Source organism: Lathamus discolor, chromosome 2, assembly GCF_037157495.1.
Source record: "Lathamus discolor isolate bLatDis1 chromosome 2, bLatDis1.hap1, whole genome shotgun sequence".
NCBI classification, from domain to species: Eukaryota; Metazoa; Chordata; class Aves; order Psittaciformes; family Psittacidae; genus Lathamus; species Lathamus discolor.
The window spans coordinates 50160223-50180582 of NC_088885.1; the positions used below are offsets into that span (position 1 = coordinate 50160223).

The window sequence follows — 20360 nt, forward strand, 5'->3', positions numbered from 1 at the left end:
CTTTAAAAGGAATGGTAACTTTTCTTGTTTTTAATAAGAATTTTGAAAACAAACACTATCCTAGAAATAGCAGGGAGAGGAGAGTAAAATACTTTAACAGTCTCCTTAACATCCATAACCTGAAGTACTGTATCATGAGACTTTTAGGATGCGAATATTATGCTTCCCATTAAAAAATGATTTAATCTTTCCAGTAGGCAACTCAGGCTCTAACTGTGGGTTATAAGACATCAAGCACTGGCCTTTTCATGAGTCTTGGACTAATCTTGGACCTTGTAGCACCTTAAGCCAATAGCTGGGGTGCAGAGTGTGGAGTAATGTCCGTATTTAAGGAGAAGAAAGAATACTTATAAAAGGTTAAGTTCCTGAAGAATGGTGCCCACTGAAAACTCTGCAGAAACAATAGTGGAAGTTCTCCGATAACTGCAAGAGCATAAAATGATCCAGCAGCAGATGCCATTTGACACACAGCTGGGTCTCTGGACTTTTGCATGATGCCTACAATTTGGGGCAAAACTTACGTTTTATGCAAAGCTCTATTATTTTTTAACAATTGTTGGGTAATTAGGGCAAGGAAGCTGAAGCATTGGTCAACCCATGTATGCAAATACTGTCACTGGAGAGTCTCTTCCTTTCTGGCTGCTACAGGAAATTTGAAGAGCAGAATTTGTTGCTTTAGAGCATATACTTGAAGGCTGCTTCGCAAAGGTCACTTGTCAGCACCATGCAAAAATTTCTCTGCATGTAGATCTAAATAATTAATTACTGCAGAGTTTAATTTCTTCTATTTTACATTTGTCAAGCTTTCATTAGCCTGCAGACAAACTCCAGTGTCTCCACCAGTCCTCATAGCTTTGTTCAGTAGCAAAATATGCTCAACAAGAGCTCCTTCTTTCTTTGCTGGTATTGGTCAAAACTGTGCTAAGTCTTGTATACATCTTAGCATCAATTGCCAGATTAGCCATACTTAGTGGTTCCAAGATGGGATGTGTTTCTCTGGCCAAGGACAGCTTATTATACACTGGGTTTTTTTTTTTTGTTTGGTGGTTGTTGTTGTCGTTGTTGTTTGTAGGAAACACTACTTAAGAATTGTTTGAATCAGCTGCCCACAAATAGTTTTGCTTCAAGGTGAAGTTGGTCACTCAGTGCAAGTTTCCAAAGATTTTTAGTGCCTGTTAAGCACGTGATGCCTGTCTACCTTACCAAGTGAACATGCTGGTGCAATCAACTCTTCAAAACTGTTTAAAACTATAGCTTTTGTGCCCTCCTTTTACATAATTCAGAACCTTGAGTCAGTCATGAATGTAACGTGGTGCTTCCTTCCTCAGGTAATAGAGGTCATAAATATCTTCTAATTCATGGCAAATGGGCAATAATAATAAAGATGGGAATATTTGCTTCTAAACCTCTCTCAAAAATCACTCTTTCAGAACTTGCGTTTTGACTTGTTCACAGTTTAATCTATCAGTTGTGATTTTTTCACTAGATGTTGATAAATATTCAGTGTAAATACATGTATCATGCTCCAGGGTGTTGTCTGTAATTAAAGAGGTTCATCTGCCACTATTTGAGATGTTATTGGGCACCTGGGTTACATTAAATTTGTTTTTTTTAATCTTAGTATTGAACTTTGTAATATGTATTTGTCAAAATTAAAGATTTTAAGTAGCAGCTTGTAAAACTTTATGCTTACACTTTTTCTCAGATATTAAGCCTATTAGCAAAATAGCCAAATACATGAAGAAGCATCTCACTGTCTCTTTGGGTATATTATTCTTCTATTTTAGTCTCCTCTTTGGAAATAAATGTAAAAGCCAACTAAATGTCAATATTACCATGCTGTTAATGCAGATGTTTCCAGGTCTAAGTATAACTTAAAAGATGATATTATGGAAATTTCAAATACTACTTTTTGCTAATGATTAGAAACGGTAACACTTTAATAGCAACCATATGTGTACACTGATCAGTCGTCTCAGCCTTCCCTCATTCTGGGCATGTGTAAAGAGCAGATGCCTTTTGAATATTACATTCCTTCTCAGAATACAATTTTAATCAAAGTTCACTATGAACACACTCTTAACGGCTACACACATACGGTGGATGGCGGTTATTAAAGCATCACTCATGCTTTGAACTTCCTCTGCTGTTTGACATTTACTGTGAAATCTGGGAGCTTTTCCATTTTCCTTTGTCCTTCATGACAACTTTGGGCAATTCACTTATTGGAGGCAATTAGAGGTTACATGTGCAGGACAGGGTGCTCTGACACAAACACTGCAACTGCCTAATATTGCCCTACACAAGAGTGAGTGCAGCTGGTCTGGAAAGATGCACCATGTATTTGCTTACTGTAAAGATCACTGGGTTTGGAGAGTTCCTGGCAGGCTAAGGTGGACAGTTTTTAAGTATTAGCTGTAGTTTAAGTGAAAATGAGGTTGGTGCTGGACCAAAACCATTTCTGAATTTGGGCCACATCTGCTAAAAAGAAAAAGAGAGGGAACTTCTAAAATTTTTTTTTCTTTTTTTTTCTTTGTAATTGTAAAATGTCTCTCCCTTGCTTCCCACCCCTCCCCAATCTATGTAATTTTAAGAAGGTTTAATTAAAAGGTACCCTTAAAATTGAATGCTCAACTCAATTTACTGTTGAGTCTTGCCACAGAAACCTTGGAATGAAATAAAAAATAAAAAGCAAACAAACCAACCCAAACCAATCCTTCTGCCACCACCACTTCCCCCTGTCAAGAAATAGAAAAACCTAGGAAAATTCCTATTTTTTTCTAAAGAAAAACTACTGCAGTGAACTATGAAATCTACTATTTGCAGAACTCCAACTGTAATCCCCACTATAAAGACCTTCTGTATTTTAGAGATGGTATTTGCCAACCACTCCTTGGGGCATACTACTGCTTCTCCATGCTCCTAGTACTGCATTGAGCTGAGCAGAGCGCTATTGGTGATTGCAGCCTCTTCAAAGCTTATTATGCCCATATTTCAAGTACAAAAGCCAAAGTAACTTGCAGTTTCTCCCCAAGCAGTCCCAGTGTTTTTGGATAGATTGTATAATGCAGCTCAGACTCATGTGCTAATTGTTAATTTTAGAATTTAAATAGGTTTTGTTCTATTCAAAGGCAGTAGGCTAAAGGTTTCTGAAAACTCTTGGTTTAGAAAACAAGGGTAGGTCTCTTTTAGAGTTTGTGAGTGATTAGCTTTTGCATCTGTGTAGAAACCTTTAAATGACAATACAAAAAATTTCAATTTGTGCTCAATGTGTATGCTTTTCTGGACTCTAAGCTTGTAAGTTTTTCATGAGGTACATTATCTTTAAAATATCATGGAATATTTGTTGTTTATGTAAACATAATTTTTCGTCCTAATTATTTGTAGTCAGTAATGCTGGTATTCCGTGATAGAGTTGCCTATTTCAAGTTGTGTTTCATTTTAAACAATCTTGTTCTTAAACAGACATGTTGTTTTATTCCTTTCTGAATTAGGGCCTTATTTATTCCTGCTATCCATTGGTTTACAAGTGACTGATATTTCTATACTTTGCTTATTTCCAACTGCAACAGGTTTTTAAATAGAAATGAATATTTTAATGTTCTTAGGTTGCTATACACATTATATGGCAAAAAACCAAACCAGATCTGTGTATGCAGTTTCTAAATGAAACCTAGTTTCCAATAATAAAATTAGACTGAGAGGTAAGATTTTAATATGGATTAACTTAATTTGGCAGTTGTAAGTGACAGGAGGATTGGAAAGGCATGGAAAGAAAAAGTTGGCTAATTTCAATGAGGTATTTGTGTTTAACAGTGAAGGCTAATAATGCCTTTTTCTGCATCCTGGATTGGTTTATTTTCTTTTATGCCGTTATTTGTATTTAGTGAACAGCTGGGCCAGTAGTTCTCATTTGTAGTCTTTTAGCTCTGTGAAGCAGCAGCGAAAGTAATGGACGTTTGCAAATTAATACTTACCGTTATTTTCTGCTAATCTGATGTAGCTATCCTTTTTGAGCATAGATGTAATATCAGAGGAGAAGTAATTACTGTGTTAAAACTAGTGCCACGGTAGAATATTTTGCTAATTAAACTTGTTGCATTTAAATTGCTTCCTTTGGATCACTATATAGAAGAGAACTGTTTTGAACAATAAATGAAACCACTTTCTTTCTCAGAGGCCTAGAATTGCAGATGGTCAGATTGTATGTGAAGCACCTAGGCTCTGAATTAGTCTTTTGTATGAAAGAGAGAAAGGTAATTTGAATGTTTGAACTCCCTGTTCCTCCCACACATACACAGGAAGCTTGTCTCAAAATGAACAATTCTCTAAATAAAGACTAATAAGAAGCTAAATTAATTAGAAGGTGTGATTTGAAAAGACATTGATGAGAAGAGTCTGTCATTTTAGACAAATGGAATGGAGCTAAATAAATTAGGCCACATTAATATCTCATTGTTCTGTGAGCAGCTTTCTTTTATTGCATTCATTAGGGGGTACTTCTTGAAATGAGCCCTTACTAGCTGTTACGGATTCAGTTCTCATTTGCCAATGCCTAACACACATCTCGTGCATTAAAAAATGTTTCAGGAAATCCTCATAGTTTCTGCAAATTAATATTTGGATTTCTGGATGCTTTACTTTGAATCCACAGCATAGTATGTGCTGAACATTATGATTTTTCTCACTGAATTGTCAGTAAAGAAGTTTCACATCAAAAAACTTGGAAGGCAAAAGTCTGAATTGCTTTATAAAACAAACTGTATGCATAACTTGTACAATAGAATATACTGACTGATACTCTTCCTGGTATTTATTTATTTCAATAATAGAAAATACCATCTCATGGTTTCAGTAGTCCTTTGATAGCTTTTTAAAGTGTCTTTTAAAAGTTTCCTTCAGTATATAATTGGAATATACTGGAAATGCGCATCTCATCACACAGTTCTTCCTCTCAGAAAACAAAATGTATATTTTTCCTTTTTTTTTTTTTTCTCCTCTTTCCTGCAGATGGAATATTTGGGAGATGTCAGCGAGTGCCAGTAGTAGATATCTATAAATATGACATTTCACCCCCTGTTCTTCAGCGCCTAAGGATCATCCTGGAGAAGCTCTCACACAGAGGTATAGTAAAAACTCTGGAGGAGGGTTAGTTGCACTGGGGGTTACAATTATTTTGCGCTCTCTTTGAGGTGGTGTCTGAAGTCTTCAGAAGTTTTCCAACGTGGTGTGTTTCAGGCCTGGTAGTGCAGACTTTATTCAAGTAAAGAGCCTTCTAACTCGCTGAATCTGCAACAAGGGTTTGGTGAAGCAATTTTGGAAGAGGTGCTTCCTCCTACGTAGTGTGTGTCTGTGACTAAAGTGCAATACAGTAAAATTTTAACATCTGTGAATGCTGGTGTCATATAAATAAACCAGCAGGAAAGAAAAATAATTTGCCGTATATACTTACACACCGCAGCATGTTTCAGGATGCATGGGCAGAAAACACACAGCTTCTCAATAGCTAGAAGCAGTTCTTAACTTTCTAATGAATTCAGGTAAGTAGAACTGCTCTGATTTCATTACAAGCTGCATCTACTCTATTCCTTTTAATTTTCATTCAGATTTCTGAAGTTAATTTCTGTGCTCTTTCCAAAGCCAGAAAGGATGTTCTAGCTTCTGAATGGCATAACTTGAACTAAGAAATCAAAATCTGAATAAAGTGAAAGCCAATAAGGTGAACAAACTTTTTAGGTGCTAATACAGAATAACCCTCTGTTGTAAACAGCCACAGGACCAAGAAATCTTTGTAATCTGAATTGGTCCAAGAAGATTGTTGTAATGGTTAATTTTGCACTTGCATCATCTGTGTGGGTGTTTGTTCCCAAATATTTTCCGGTTGCAATCTCAATTACAAACTAATAATGTTGTGTTAGTATGATGTTCATTTAATTATGAGAAGAAAATTGGTTACTTGGAAGTTCATGACTATCCGTAGAGGCTGAACTTCTGGTTTGGTAACCACCGATTTATAGGATTCAAAAATTTTCCAGGGGTTTAGTTCCTGTCCAGCACCCTATCCAAATGAAGCAAACTCAGCAAAACTTGGTTGTAATAACACCTGGGTGATTAACAGTTATATGTGAATGGTACTTCTGCCTCTCTCACTTGTCATTTTCTAAAGGCTAAGTTACGCAAGAAAATTTATGAAAACACTATTTCGTCAGGGTGACACTGTATGATTTGAAAAGCTAGTATCTACTCTGTTTGAATGTGGTGGGTGGGTGGGGGGGCAAATCTATTGCACTAGGACACCTAAATTGGTATCTAAATTGATCATGCTTGTTTGGGTAGCAGCAGCACTCATTCATATTGCTTAAGTACTGGTGATTTCTGTGTAAAACTTCCTCTGTGGAGATGTTGGGGGTAAGAGTTCTGCAGGAGACCAGTGCCCTTCTGAAGGCACACATCTAGAGGCAGATGGAATACCCCAGGCTATCTGGAGACACTTGGCTGTCTCCATCTCCGTCACTACCATAAGATTTTGGTTCAGCTGAATTGATGTGATCTCCCCCTGCTAAGTGACTCTGATCAATAAACCGACCCTTCCCAGGATCTCTGTTACCAGTAACTAACCTCCCTGGATATATTTGTTGCCATAAACTGCTGAACGCACCTTTGAAAGAAACGGTCATTGAAATTTGGACTTGTGTCATACTTTCTCATAGCAAGAGAGTGGCAAAGAACACACAGACTGAAATAGTGGTAAAGAATTAAACACTTTTGCTTTTATCTTTCCTTACTCCTGACATTTAGAGGTGCATACAAAACGTGTATATGCTTTGAACTGCTATAAAGCTTTTGCAAGCATTTTTTTGTGGCCTGTGGGTATCCCAGTGAAGGGAATCCTAAATATGCCTGTAAAAGACAATGGAATGCTAGAATACCCATGTTCAAATGATTGATGTGATAAAATAATTTTTTTGTTTGTTTGTTTTTTTTTGCTGGAACTGTCAGTATCTTCTGCAAATTCTGAAGTGTTTAGTGAGGACAGAAATTTGGAAGTAGTAGAATCAATATGGGCTATCAGATTAATGTATTACTGATATCACTTGCTTAGACTGCTCTTTGCAAGTGCTATCAGATGTAATACATCCAACCCTTAGGGCATGTTTTATGGTTGTGATGGTCACTTGCACACTTACTGCAGTTCTTCTGCAAATTGTGTGCAAAAGATTATTACTCCTGCAGTATAGGTAAACAAGACATTGTCAACATCAAACAAATATTTCAGATAACCTCAAGAAAGGGCTTCACTTTTTCAGAGGTCTTATTTTCTTTAACTCTGTAATACCCCATTATTCTTGTCCTCTCCAAAAGGAGAGGTTCAACTTGTCGATATTGTCTCTTAGAAGACTATATAGAAGGTCCTACAATAAGCAAAACTTTTAGTAGCATTTATATCAAACACTTTCTATTTCTATTAGATGCATATACAGTTAAGGGCCAGATATTTTGGAGGTTATTACCTTGAGTGGTTTTCTAGGTTCTTGTTTATTTTTTTTTTTTTTTGTTTTGTTCTTGGTGTCTTCTTGCAGTATTACTAATATCTTCTTATCTTGCTGTTTTATCTCATTCCCTTCCCCCCCACCCCAGCAATAGCCTGTTGGCATCTATTTCCATAAAATTAAAAAAAAAAAACAAACATAAAACTCATAAAACTCCTCAAATTTATGTCCTCCCTCATATTTATTGATCACTCCTAAGTGATGCCTATATTTGGGCCATGGTCCAAGTGAAAGATTGTATGGTCAGGTGCTATAAAACGAAGAACAACATGTTGTGAATAGCAAATGTAATTTGTGATTCTGCCAGCTCAAAATGTTTACTGCAATACAGAAGCATACAATACAGGCTTAGATGAGTGACACACTGGATTATAATCTGTTTAATAAAGGTCTTCGACTGAAATTGAATTCAGGTTTCATAATGATACAGTTTTTATGTCTTCATTGCACATTGAGCCTATCTTTGTCTACACTACCTACTAGTAGATTGATCATAGAAATGAATGCTTTGAAATATTAGACAGTTTCCTACAAAGAAATGATTTGTTAGAATTCAAATACCTTTGTTCATGGTATTTTCACTCACACTGTCCTTTGACTCACTCAAATCTTTCAAAATACCGTTCATGAAGATGATTTTCTGAAGATTGGGTTTTTATAAATGTGACTATATGGGAAGATCTCACAGCTGCTGAAACATGATGAATCACTGTCTAAAGTTTCTAGTGTTATAATTTATAATTTATGAGGAATTGAAACATTTCTCATTGTCTGATAAACAGTGCAATCAAAAGGTTGCTCCTTAGATAGGAGTAAATCATTGGAGAAGGGAAATGAAGGCACTATCAGCATAGAGAGGTGAATGAGTAGTGCCTGGAGGAAATGGAAATAGTTATCCTGTGGCTGGTCTTCTGTATCTTGTCCAGCTTGGGAGAAGATACTTCTTGGAATATACCCAGAATGATGAGTCATCTATGCATTTCCCCATTTGAGCTAAAATGCACAAAACTCTTTTTTTACTTAAAGGGATTAAATAGACTGTAAAATGTTTTATTTTCTTCTTGTCCCAACAATATTATTGTGAAGGCAAAATGATCTCATCACTAAGATTATTTGCAAGATTGTCGAAACGGTTTCATGCTGATGGTTGATCTGTAAGACTAGAAGCAAGAAAAATGAGATGGGGAGACTAATCATGGTACATTGTAACTCAGGCATGAATGCATAAATAGTACTTGAAATATCAGTATAAGCAATAATAAGAGAACAGTAGTATTTCTCAACTTGCTTACTCAAAGAGGGATTTACATTGGCTTCATAGAATAGTTTCTAACCAGTGATTCAGACTACCTGTACAATGGTACCATCTCCTATCTCTGTAAAATTGCAGCTGCTGTAATAATGAATGTTACAAGTTGCTCAGAGATGGAGTCTTGGTGGACATGCTTAAAGATGTCAGAGCAAAGGTATAAAGTTAAAACAAATGCCTATATGAGTTAAGATTCTGGCTTTGGGAGTGGCCACTGTGCCTGCTTAGGGGAAAAAAAATGTAAGGATGGTTCAAGCATTTAGAAGCATTTTTGCAGCATTTGTACCTTCGCAAACACTTATCCTGAACTAGAAGTCATGTTTTTGTGTTTGCTGTGTGCTCCATGGACATTTTTCCACAGAGTTTGACAAGACACTGTGAATTAGAAACCATGCACGTTAGGCTAATAATCGTTAGCTTAGCATTTTTTTTTTTTTTTTGCTTGAGCACCTCCCGTATGAAGACAGGCTGAGGAAGTTGGGGCTGTTCAGCCTGGAGAAGAGAAGGCTGCGTGGAGACCTCATAGCAGCCTTCCAGTATCTGAAGGGGTCCTATAGGGATGCTGGGGAGGGACTCTTCATCAGGGATTGTAGTGACAGGACAAGGGGTAATGGGTTAAAACTTAAACAGGGGAAGTTTAAATTGGAGATAAGGAGGAAACCCTTTCCTGTTAGGGTGGTGAGGCACTGGAATCAGTTGCCCAGGGAGGTTGTGAGTGCTCCATCCCTGGTGGTGTTCAAGGCCAGGTTGGATGAAGCCTTGTGTGGGATGGTTTAGTGTGAGGTGTCCCTGCCCATGGCAGGGGGGTTAGAACTAGATGATCTTGAGGTCCTTTCCAACCCTAACTATTCTATGATTCTATGATTCTATAGTTACTTTGAATAATATTATTCAAAAACCAAATCAGATAAATGTTTTACGTAAGTTGGAGTCAGTACTAAATGATTCCTGAGTATTCTTGCTGCTATTTATTTTTTGCTGCATCACCTTCTTGTTAAAAAATCTGCTTTCAAAGAAAACAATTTTTTCCACACTACTATGAAGAAAGTCCTGCTTAAGATATTCAGTTATCAACACTGTTATGAAGAAAGCCACAAGGAGTAGGATACACTTAAATTCATTTAGCTCAAGTTGACAAGATATTCTGGAGAGGCTCATGGGCTGTGGAAATACGTGCCAGATTTACAGACCATTTGAAAAAAACTAGCACATTGTTTTTTTTCCTCTTGTTTGTGTTCTTTGCAACCCAGGAAGCTCTTGCCAGGTAGGGAAAAATATTTGTGCTAAATTAATTCTAACCAGCTAAGGTGATTAATAGAACTTTACTAGAAAAAGAATTTATACTGTTACAGCAATTGTTTGAGAAACGACATTGATTTGCGGTTAACTTGAAAATGGAAATGAACGTCACTTGTCACGTGCAGCTTGTGAATTCCAAAACAGTTGCTAAACATTTCGGTCAGGACTATTTTTCAAGAAAAAAGTATTGCTTGTTACTGCAACGAGGGTAGCAGACTTGAAAGCAAACCTTTTAAGCTTGGTTTTGAAATAAACTTAAAAGGAATAATTCAGTTCTTGCACATATTTGCAAGGCGATTATCACATCATTATGGAGACATATAGAAAGCTGAAACCAGGAGAGGCAGGAGAAAGCAGGTTTCTCTTTAAATTCAAATGTCGATATGAAGGAAGAAGGTAAACTCTTCTTTTGGCCTTCAGAAAAGAAAAAACAAAAACAGCAACTTGAAAAGAGCAGTACATTTACATCAAATTTCCCTGGCATCAGCTTGCTCCAGACATCTGTGTACAGAGCAAATTCTTCTCCTAGATGGCTGCTGAAGCCAGGAATTGAAGCATAAACCTCATGACATGCTACACTGGAGGAACTCAGTTGGGACTGGACAGATTTACCTTCTCCTGGTATCACTGTCACGCTGCCTTAACTCTTTGGCTCAATGGACAATAACACACTGAAAAGGCTGCAAAAAATTCCTGCCTTTGTTCAGTGCTAAAACATCAGTGATGTTTTTTAGTCTTCAAATACCTAGATAGAACTTCAGAAAACTAAGTTTCAGAAAAAGCAAAAAAGATTTATTTATAAAGCAGCAGAAAGAGAATACAGTTTGAAATCCTTTTTTGAGCACCTATATGCTGCACAGCATAGAACAAAAAATTACAGATGTTTTTCTATTTGGTCCCTTGTATGTCTACTTAGATTATCAGGCATAATCTGGTATGTCATTGACCTGATCTTTGTCATATAGGACATTTGTGAAAAATGTTCTTTTCAGGAAATTAGTATTTATGAAGAATGTATTTGCATTACAAAAAATTTATAGGAACAAACCAGATCCTATGTATTGTGGGAAAGATTAGACAGTATGGAAGAAGACTATTTTAATATGTATTTAGTTTCATTTGAATTATTGAATATTGCTTTTTTTGAAAGATGCGTACGTCATCCCAATAGCATCCTTTTGTTTAAAAAGTATGATCAATCAGAGCTTTTACTTGTGTTTTCAATAAAATAACGCATTCAGTAATATGTTTGATAGAAAGGAGAAAAGGTCTGCATGTCTCCTTTGTGCCATGTTTCTGTCAACTAGCAGCGACAATTGCCAACTGGGATCAAGATGTATCAAATTCTGTGTGGCCCAGATAACTTTACAGCTCTTCTTCCAGAGGAAGCATAGAAATTAGTGATAATATAATGCAAATAACAGGAGCTGTCAATCAATTTCTGCGTTCCCTCCTTTGTTTTGAAGTTCTCTGAGGCACCTCATGGATTTTAACCTCTGCATTAATGCTTAGACTTTTCCATGAAGCTGCCTGTGCTGGCTCTTCCACAGTTTTGTTCTCTTTCTGATCTCTGAAATTTGGAGACTCTTTTTCCTCCATCTGTGGAAGGAACTAAAGATGTCTTTTATTTGTTCCTGTTGGACTTCACTGAGCAAGCTCGCCCGGCTTCCTCTGGATGGCCTCGTTCTCGGCATTAGACTGAGAAACAGCTCAGCAGCAGAAAGTCTTTGTATTTAGGTTATTCATTAACATGCTGCCCTGTTAGTGATGTCAATTGTGGCTCTGAACTTCATTCTTATCCTCATAGATCATCTAAAAAAATTAACACTTTCCATAGGACCACTGGACTGGGCATACACTGGGCTTGAAGTGATATGGGTGCATATGTTTTTAAAACACATTTGAAAATACAGCAATCAAATTGCTGTTCATTATCAAGTGTTCCCACACTTGGAATGTCAGCAAGTATCAATTCAAGCATGCGACTACTTCTTTAGCTACTGTATTCTCTAATAACACTACTTTTGGAAACTGTGAATAACGATATATCATATGCCAAGTAATTGTGGCATTTGGTACCATTAATCTATAATTATAGCACATTTACATATTCAGTATAAGACTTTTTATCATTTTCTTTTTTGTTTATTACTAGGGAATTTGTTTCCCTTTTCTATTTCTGTATTCATTACATTTCCTTATCTGTAGCTTTTATGTCTACATGGCCTCACATTCTTTTAAGATATCAACTCTTAATGACACCTAGTGTTTGACATATTTTTAGCTTTATAATAGGTACTCTGAATTCTGAAACATTTAAGCTTACTTGTTCAAAATCATGATTTTAATCTCATTCATACAAAACCTCAATAAGTAGATCACGTCCCTCAGTACACAATAGTATGATTAAAGCTTTACTTTTAGAGATCAGTATGAATTCCCACAAAAGCTCTTTTTTTCCCTTTGCTATAGAGAATATATATATTTATATATATATTTATATACATATTGTATTTATATAAAATTAAACAATATATAATATATATTTATACATATATTTAATATATATACTTTTTCTTAAGATATTTTCATTCTTTTATCCTGCAGCTTTGGCAGAATGCTTCTGACAAATGTAACAGTTTCCTGCAAAGGCTGGCTGATAATAAATACCTTTTTTTTAATTTCACTTCAGTTTTATCTCATGCTGATTCTTAGCTAACACTCACTGCATTTCACAAATTTCTCTGTTTTGTTTTGCCTGTACATGTGCTTATGGTCATGGATAGGCAGTGCAGTTCATGGTAATAAAATCAGACTGGCTCTAACACTTGTCCATTGCTCAGTTCCTCTTGTGCAGCTTCTCACAGTCATAAAATTGCAAAAAAGACTTCCTTACCCCCCCTTCCCCCCCCCCCCCCCCCCTTTTTAGTCTGTTATTTCCATTGCTGTGTAGTTCCTAACTAAGCCTTGCACCGACCAGCACCGAATATTTAATTGAAGAGTCTCCAGTCTTTTAGGAAGGCTTTGTATATTATGCCTCTGTTTGACTTACCACATGTCAAACAAAAATAGCACTTTGTTCCTGTGCAGAGACCTGAGTTTCTCACTCAGCATACAGAGCCTTCCTGAATCTTTGCTTCATTTTTCTCTCAGGTAGGTGCTACACAGCACTCCCACCATTAGGCTCCCAGCCTCTCTATCTTCTCCAGGTTGCTTGCTGCTCCTACAAGCACTTTTTCCATACAGCATCTTCATTGGGTGCTATCTCTTACCCAGGAGGTAAGAAGGAGGAGGGTTGGTGCAATATGCTTTAGCTAAGTGACCCCTTGGGCTTCCTCCCCCTCAGTCTTCTGATATCTCCTGGATTTCTTCTTCTAAAAAGTCTAAATTTTTGAAGTTTGGACTTTTCTTCTTTCAAGAATAATACATAGACTCTTCAAACAGTATTTGTTAGTCATAATCTGTAAATTTCTAACCTGATAGGCTTATTATCCTTATTTCAGAAAGAAATTCCACATATACTAACTTTAATAAGGATCACCATGCACTGAAACTATTTGCTAAGGTCGGTTCTATGTGACTTGGGCCAGTCACTCCCAGTGGAAAAATAAACAGAGATTAAACAGAGATTAAAAAAAAAATCATTAAGTTTAAAATCATTCACCTAAACACTTAATAAAATATTTATGAATAATGAATACTTTTACAGAAGTCAGAAATGAATTGGAAACAGTTTATGAATAGAAGAAGTGTTAAACTCACCACCTAATGAAAACATAATGAATAAGTTGAATGAGTTGAATAATGAATAAACCCTACATAAGACAGAAAATGCATTATCTTATGTTTTGAGTTACAGCTCTGACATTATCACCAATCTTCATTGGAAACTCTCTGCAAGACTGGGCATTAGCATATGTTTTGCATATATGTGGGAGAGGCAATGATAAAATACTATTCCCTTTCCCTCCCATCAAAGCAAACTTTGTTTGGACACTGCCTGCAGGCTTGAGCAGAGGGCACTGAATGCTCAGAGAGCAATACACTGAATTTAAATTTAAAATGTTCTTCAAAACTGAAAACTTCTTGCTACCTGTGAACGTCTTATCAACCTGTGAGGTGATTCCACCAGTCAGTAAATAAAAATGTGGCCTTCAGTGTGAGTTGTTTAAAATGGGAGAATGTTCTTTAAGCTGAAAATAGCATTAGAAAGACTGGATACCAAATTAAATTCAGCAGTGAGGAAGATACACTTGAACCCATCTCGGTGGAACTCAGCTTTTACTCCCTTGTGGGCAGTGCAAAACCTGTCTGCTTTTAAATTTTAATTAAAACTTAGATTAGTTATGATCATCTAATTTTTCCTTTGCACTGCAGTGTCTGATCGCTATGTATAAGTATCTGAAGTTTAATCTACTTCTGGTCCTCCTAGATTTGACAGTGTAATTAAGTGCTCAACTTTAGCACTTAGTATTTAAGAAATTCCACTTCATGTTTCAGTAAGATTTTAGATAAAATTGGTCACTTACCTGTTCAGCTGTAATCTTTCTGAATAATTTTGTTGTTTCATCTTTATTACTGCATTCATCTGCTTTAGGTACCCACAGATTCCCTTCCTTCATTATGCTAAAAAATGTATTCGAAGGCTCAGCCAAATATTGTTAGTAAAGCAAGTATGTGAACATACAAACATTGGTTCTAAAACTAGTGCCTCATTATTTATAAACAACTCTTTTTTTTTTTCTCCCTAGGGAATGGTGACCTAACAACACAAGAAAATATCCTTGTTTTTTTCTTGCATATGACCTTGTCCTTCTTACTGTTGTTTTGTTCTTCACTTTTTTCTGTCTGGGACTCTGCCCTTCGTTTCTTCCCAAGTCCCTTGAGACTATTTTTTCTCCTTTGAACTTTCGGAAAAGGTAACATTAATCTCTTCTTATTAGACCACCAGCTAATCATCACAAAAAGCTCTAGTACAAGTCTACTGTCTACTCTTAAGGAAGCAGATCTTTTTCTTCATGCTCAGTGTGTAGGCAAGTGATCTCCATCCTGGTAATGCCAGAACATATTCTGTCGGTAAAGATGTTATTTTAATTGCTTTTAGCAACTTTGTTCATAGTAGGCTTAAATTTGCTCTGTGGGGTGCCATCTTTACCCCCAAAAATATTTAAGGGGTTGGAAATGTGCAAAGCTGTTAGTTCTCCACCTGCTCACTTTCCCCATCCCCGCCTTGTGCCCTCCAGTCGCGTTCTTAATGACAGTGAGTCCTGGGATGGTGCTTTGAGCACTTTGCCCCTCTGGGTTGACTCTCCTATTGTTGAACTGGTAACGTGTGCTCTGATTGTGTGGATGGCATCCCTCTCACACAGCTGTGATTCTATGACCTCTGTCTACTGGGCTCTCTTTATAAACAGTAGAAAAACAGGCCCTTTATGCTGTGATCCATCTGTGTAATTTCAGTCAACTGCAGGATGAAGTGAATCCTATCCTAATTTCACTGACCATACTACTTAGCTCTCCATTGACTAGGGAGTCCACAGCTGCTAACTGCTGCTGTTTGATTTAATCACAGAAATTTTGACCTTTGTGTCTCACTTAATACAATACTTAAGTTCAGCCGCATTCCAGGTTATGCAGAGAGATTTTTAGAGGAATTTATTTGTACTGCACAAGTAGCTTCTGGTACAGCTTTAATAGTCTTATACAGGCTGAACAGACCTGAGAGTCAGTTTCAAATTGCTGGTGCCAGGGTCCCTGAAAAAAGAAATCAACTTTGCTGCAGTTTGCCTTGACCCGTGCTCTTGCAATATTTTAATTATTTTTCTGAAATCCTCTCGGTACTCATCTGTTATCTGTGTAGCATCATAACCTAATGAGTGCTCTAATTCTGACCTGTGTGGAATAGCAGGTACTCAGGCAATTTCTAATCCTGTTGTGTTATTTTGTCATAAACTTTTTTGTGCAACTCATGCTAGAATAGATCCTGGATTTATCTTGAATTTTAGTCTGACAGGTCATGGTACAGGCCCCTTACTGATAACTGGTGATATGAACTTATTTTCATTGGAAGGAAGTTCAGCTTTCAGCTTTGAGAAGGTTCTTGTGATCTTAACATCTTTGTTATTTTATACTTCACTTTTCTTGTAAACATGTTTATCTTGTCCCTAAAGTCTTTTATTTTTTGATGGCTTCATGTCACATAGTATCATTTTCCATTTTCCTTAAAACAATGCTTTAGAACTATGCAGTAGATTTACTTGGATCTTTCAGAATATTTGTGTTGTTGGGAAAAAAAATCCAACCCAAAACTATTTTTGTCTTTATAAATTTCACAGTCCTGTGGTAACAGATCTATTGTAATAGTCAAACTGCAATATTTTCCCTCTTACAAAGAAAGTAGGTCTGGAATGTACTTATTTTATATAGTGTCCTTTTATTTATAATAAATTATCACTATTTCATTAATATCAAATTATAGCACCCATCTCTGTTTTGGTGTTAGTTTTTCTTTGCTAAGGATACTGAAAGCATAATTTTTTATAATAAAACCTACTGTTTTGGAGGCTTTCACCTCCCTGCTGCTTTACTGAGGGAGTTGCAGCAGAGGGTGGGTGATGCTGAAAAGGAAATGGCATTGATTTCCTACGTTGTCATACAAGAGTATTTTGAGATGTTTCTCTTTTTTTTTCTTTTTTTTCTTTTTCTTTTTTTTTTTTTTTTTCCTTAAGGATTAAAAAAAAACAAAAGACAACAACAACTACAACAAAAAAAAAAAATTACACAAAACCTCAGTCTATGACTGAAATCAAAGCATGACTAAAAAAAACCCCTGAAATGTACTTATTCTCTGGAGGATTTGTGCTAACACATTGAAAGGCTTGGGTGAACTAGCTTTTCCAGACTGAGGTTTACAATGGTACAACCATCTAGAGCTTGCCAAAAGGCAAGAACTAGGAGTTGCTGAGTATCCCATCTAGATGACTGAGCCAGTTTTTTCTTTAAATTGAAACTTCTTGCAGAAGTGGAACAATATCCATTCTGGGAAGCAGCATATTATTGAATCAATATGGCTTTTCGTTATGATGTTACCAATGACTAATGGCATAGACAGTGTAATAGCTTTTCTTTATTTTCACTGATATTATTTTATGTATTTTTTAAGATTGTTTTTAACCTGATTTATCTTTTAAGATTTTCATGTACATAAATGTCACATATTTATCTATGTAAAGATCTGATCAGCAAACTGTATGTCCTCTGACGATGGACTTAGATAAGTTGGTGAGTTGCTTTTACAGGTAATTATAGCTATGAAAATCAGACATGATGTCAGAAGCCAGGTGAAAGCTTTTATAAGAGTCAGAGCATTTATAACCTTTCATAAGATTTTCTAAAACATCCAGCATCACCCTGAAATAGATGATGCAAGTTTAGCTGTGCAGTAAAGAGTGAGCAGCAGGTGGAGCATATTGATTTTTGCACTGCAGGATATTGAATCCCACAAAGCAGAATTCAAACAAAGTACAGGAACCCTGAGAGTAGTGTCACCAGTCCTGAGATGAGGGAAAATATCTTGAGGCTATTAGCCCTGTTATAAATGGTAGTGTGAACTTAGAATTTTCTTCCTGATGGTTCTTACTGTTTTGCTCAATACTCTGAATAACGAATCTTGTATTTTCCATGTGCTCTTCCAATTTTTGGAGGATTCATCAGGTGTTTGTCTACTTGTGAAAGAAAAATTGTCAATTTGGATTGAATTAGAGATATATAGAGAATAATCAACAATAAGTCTACTTACCTGCTTTGCTAGAAAGCAGATTAATGGATTTAGTTGCAGGATTTCTAGGTTTCATTCATGTATTAAGCACAGTCTGTTGTTGCACAAGTGATGCTTACATTCTTTAAGATTTGTGAAATACATACTATAGTTTCTACAAATAAGGGATTTAAGGAACTTTATAACAAATTAAAGTGGATTATTCATCTCCAGGCTGCAGAATTGCTCAGCTTTCTTTTGCTGATTTAGTTAGGCTATAAAAAGTCAATCATTGCAGAGTGCATGTATGTTTTGGGCTGTAGTGTTGGCAAGAAGCTAATTTGTATCAGTGGGTTTACTGCAGCTGGACCATGTACAGCGAGTGAACTGTATGTATTGACTCCATCAAGAACTGGTCTTACACAACAGCAGTAAAGGTTACATGGCTCTTTGTTCCAGTAATTATTTTGTAACTCATAGCTTTAGAATTTTGAAAATTACATTCTCAACCTCAGTAATCATTTTCATTAACCTCTTTATCTATTTGCTTTCTTTACAAGCTAAGGATGAAGGGTCATTGGGACTTCGGTTATTTGCTTCAATTGTCCACCACTGCATTCCATGTTTCTGATATTGAACATTGTGAACCTGAGCTGCAATAGGACTATTCAGAGAGAGTCTTTTTGCTGCTCGAATGGCTCATTTCAGTTTTGCTTTCCTACTTCACATGGGGTGCAGGTTAGAATCCAACTAGTTTGCATGTATTGGCAAAGCTTTTATTATTATTGCCCAGTGGCAGCAAAACACCATTTTGAATTGTTACATTTGTTCCTACCCTGCCCTTTAAACCATGTTCCTCCAGCCTGAAAGGAAAAATCCAGAAACGATCATCTGTTTTAACCAGCTAGCATATCTGGATAGGTGGAAAACCCCATTGCTCTGGGCTGGCAAATGATGAAGTGTAGTGCAGTATTAGTTCGCTTGGATGATTCATCTAGCTGAATATCCCCTTCCAGCAGTGATTGGTAGCAGATATTTAGGGACATAGGGAAGGAGTGTAAGATACTGAGCAAGTGTAGAATAAGCTTTTCCTTTGTATGACTTCTGACAGTGGCTTAGGGACTTCATCATTCTTGTATATTACTAAGGAAAATATATTTGTAAGAAGTAGAAGCATCTAAAATACTAATGTTGAAGGAAAAAAGCCCTGGACTATGATGAAGTAGGAGGAAAGATGAGCAATAATTGCAGCTAGTCAGCAGAGATGGTGTTCCCTTAAAACTCCTTTGTTAGATCAGTGAGATTCAGTCTCTTTCTGAAATTCAGTCTGTGAATATTAGAAACATTTTTTTGGAATACTGTCTTTCCTCAAGCAAAAAAATCCTTATTATTCATAATGACTCTCGAGTTCTCTCAAGAAAATGATAAAATACATTTCTGGTATGGCTCTCCTGTTTTTCATTAAAATAACTTCTGTAATAATTAATAGTTTCTTTTTTGGCCAGGGCTTCCAAAGCTCACTTTGATCGACCCCTGGCATCCCTCAAAGGAGCCTCAGTTATTCTGAAGTAGAGCCACAGTTGGAAAAAGTTCTGAATTTCCAAGGACAAACATTACATTGGTGCCAGAGCCCAGAGGGAGCATACTAGTCCCCTGCCTGCTCAACCAGCAGACACTTTCTCCTTAATTCTTATTACTGCAGTAGGGTGTAAATAAAACCTAGAGACAGTGTTTCTATTCTAATGTTTTTGGCCTATTAGGAGTAAAGGTTGCTTTTTTAAAAAATAGAACTGCTTTCTTGAAGTCTGTAAGCAATGATATGCAAGCTAATGATGTGTTTCATAGGAGGCTTGCCTTAGGTTTTTGCAATAACAGGCCATTGGGCCACTGTTCCATCCTCACTTTTTGGGATATCATATACACATTTCCCACGGTATCTTCTGTTTTCTATTGCCACTGATTCTCATTATAAATTTTTCATGCATCATGTGTCTGCGCTTTTAATGGAAAAGGAAAACATCCGCACCTTCTGGTTTGGGTAGGGAAACAGATGAACTGATTTTGATAAAATGATGGCGTTGTGGAAAAGTACAGGAAAGTTTAGGAGCAACACCAAATCTGCCATGGATCCGTTTCAAATCTTGTTTTGGCACCCCAAGATTAACTGTGATCCAGCTGTGGAAAGAACCCAATTATTTGCCCCTTAATCTTTTGCAAACTGAGTTCCTGGAAGCTGTATTCCATCTGCCTTGAAATCTGTGTCTTGGCTTATTTTTCACCAAGAAACACTCCAGACTCTAAAGATGGACAGCTTTGGGATTCAGAGTGACTATGCCATATGATACATCATCTGACTGTTAGACAAGCTGTTTCTTTACGGAAAGTATACTTAGTAGATAATCTAATAGGTCCATTTACCCTTTAATTTCTTACATTGATGTTAATT

General features: G+C 36.5%; 1 protein-coding gene across 10 annotated transcripts in view; it reads left to right on the forward strand.

The window, feature by feature from the left end:
- The window catches only part of PTPRN2 (protein tyrosine phosphatase receptor type N2), a 667916-nt gene that overhangs the window by 161598 nt on the left and 485958 nt on the right, over positions 1-20360 (forward strand). For all 10 annotated transcript variants that reach the window (XR_010609958.1, XM_065666790.1, XM_065666798.1 and 7 more), the window contains one exon: positions 5011-5124. Coding sequence is in view for 9 of the 10 variants with exons in the window: in XM_065666790.1 (XP_065522862.1) it covers positions 5011-5124 (114 nt within the window). In the remaining variant the exon portion in view is untranslated. The remainder of the gene's footprint in view (positions 1-5010; positions 5125-20360) is intronic.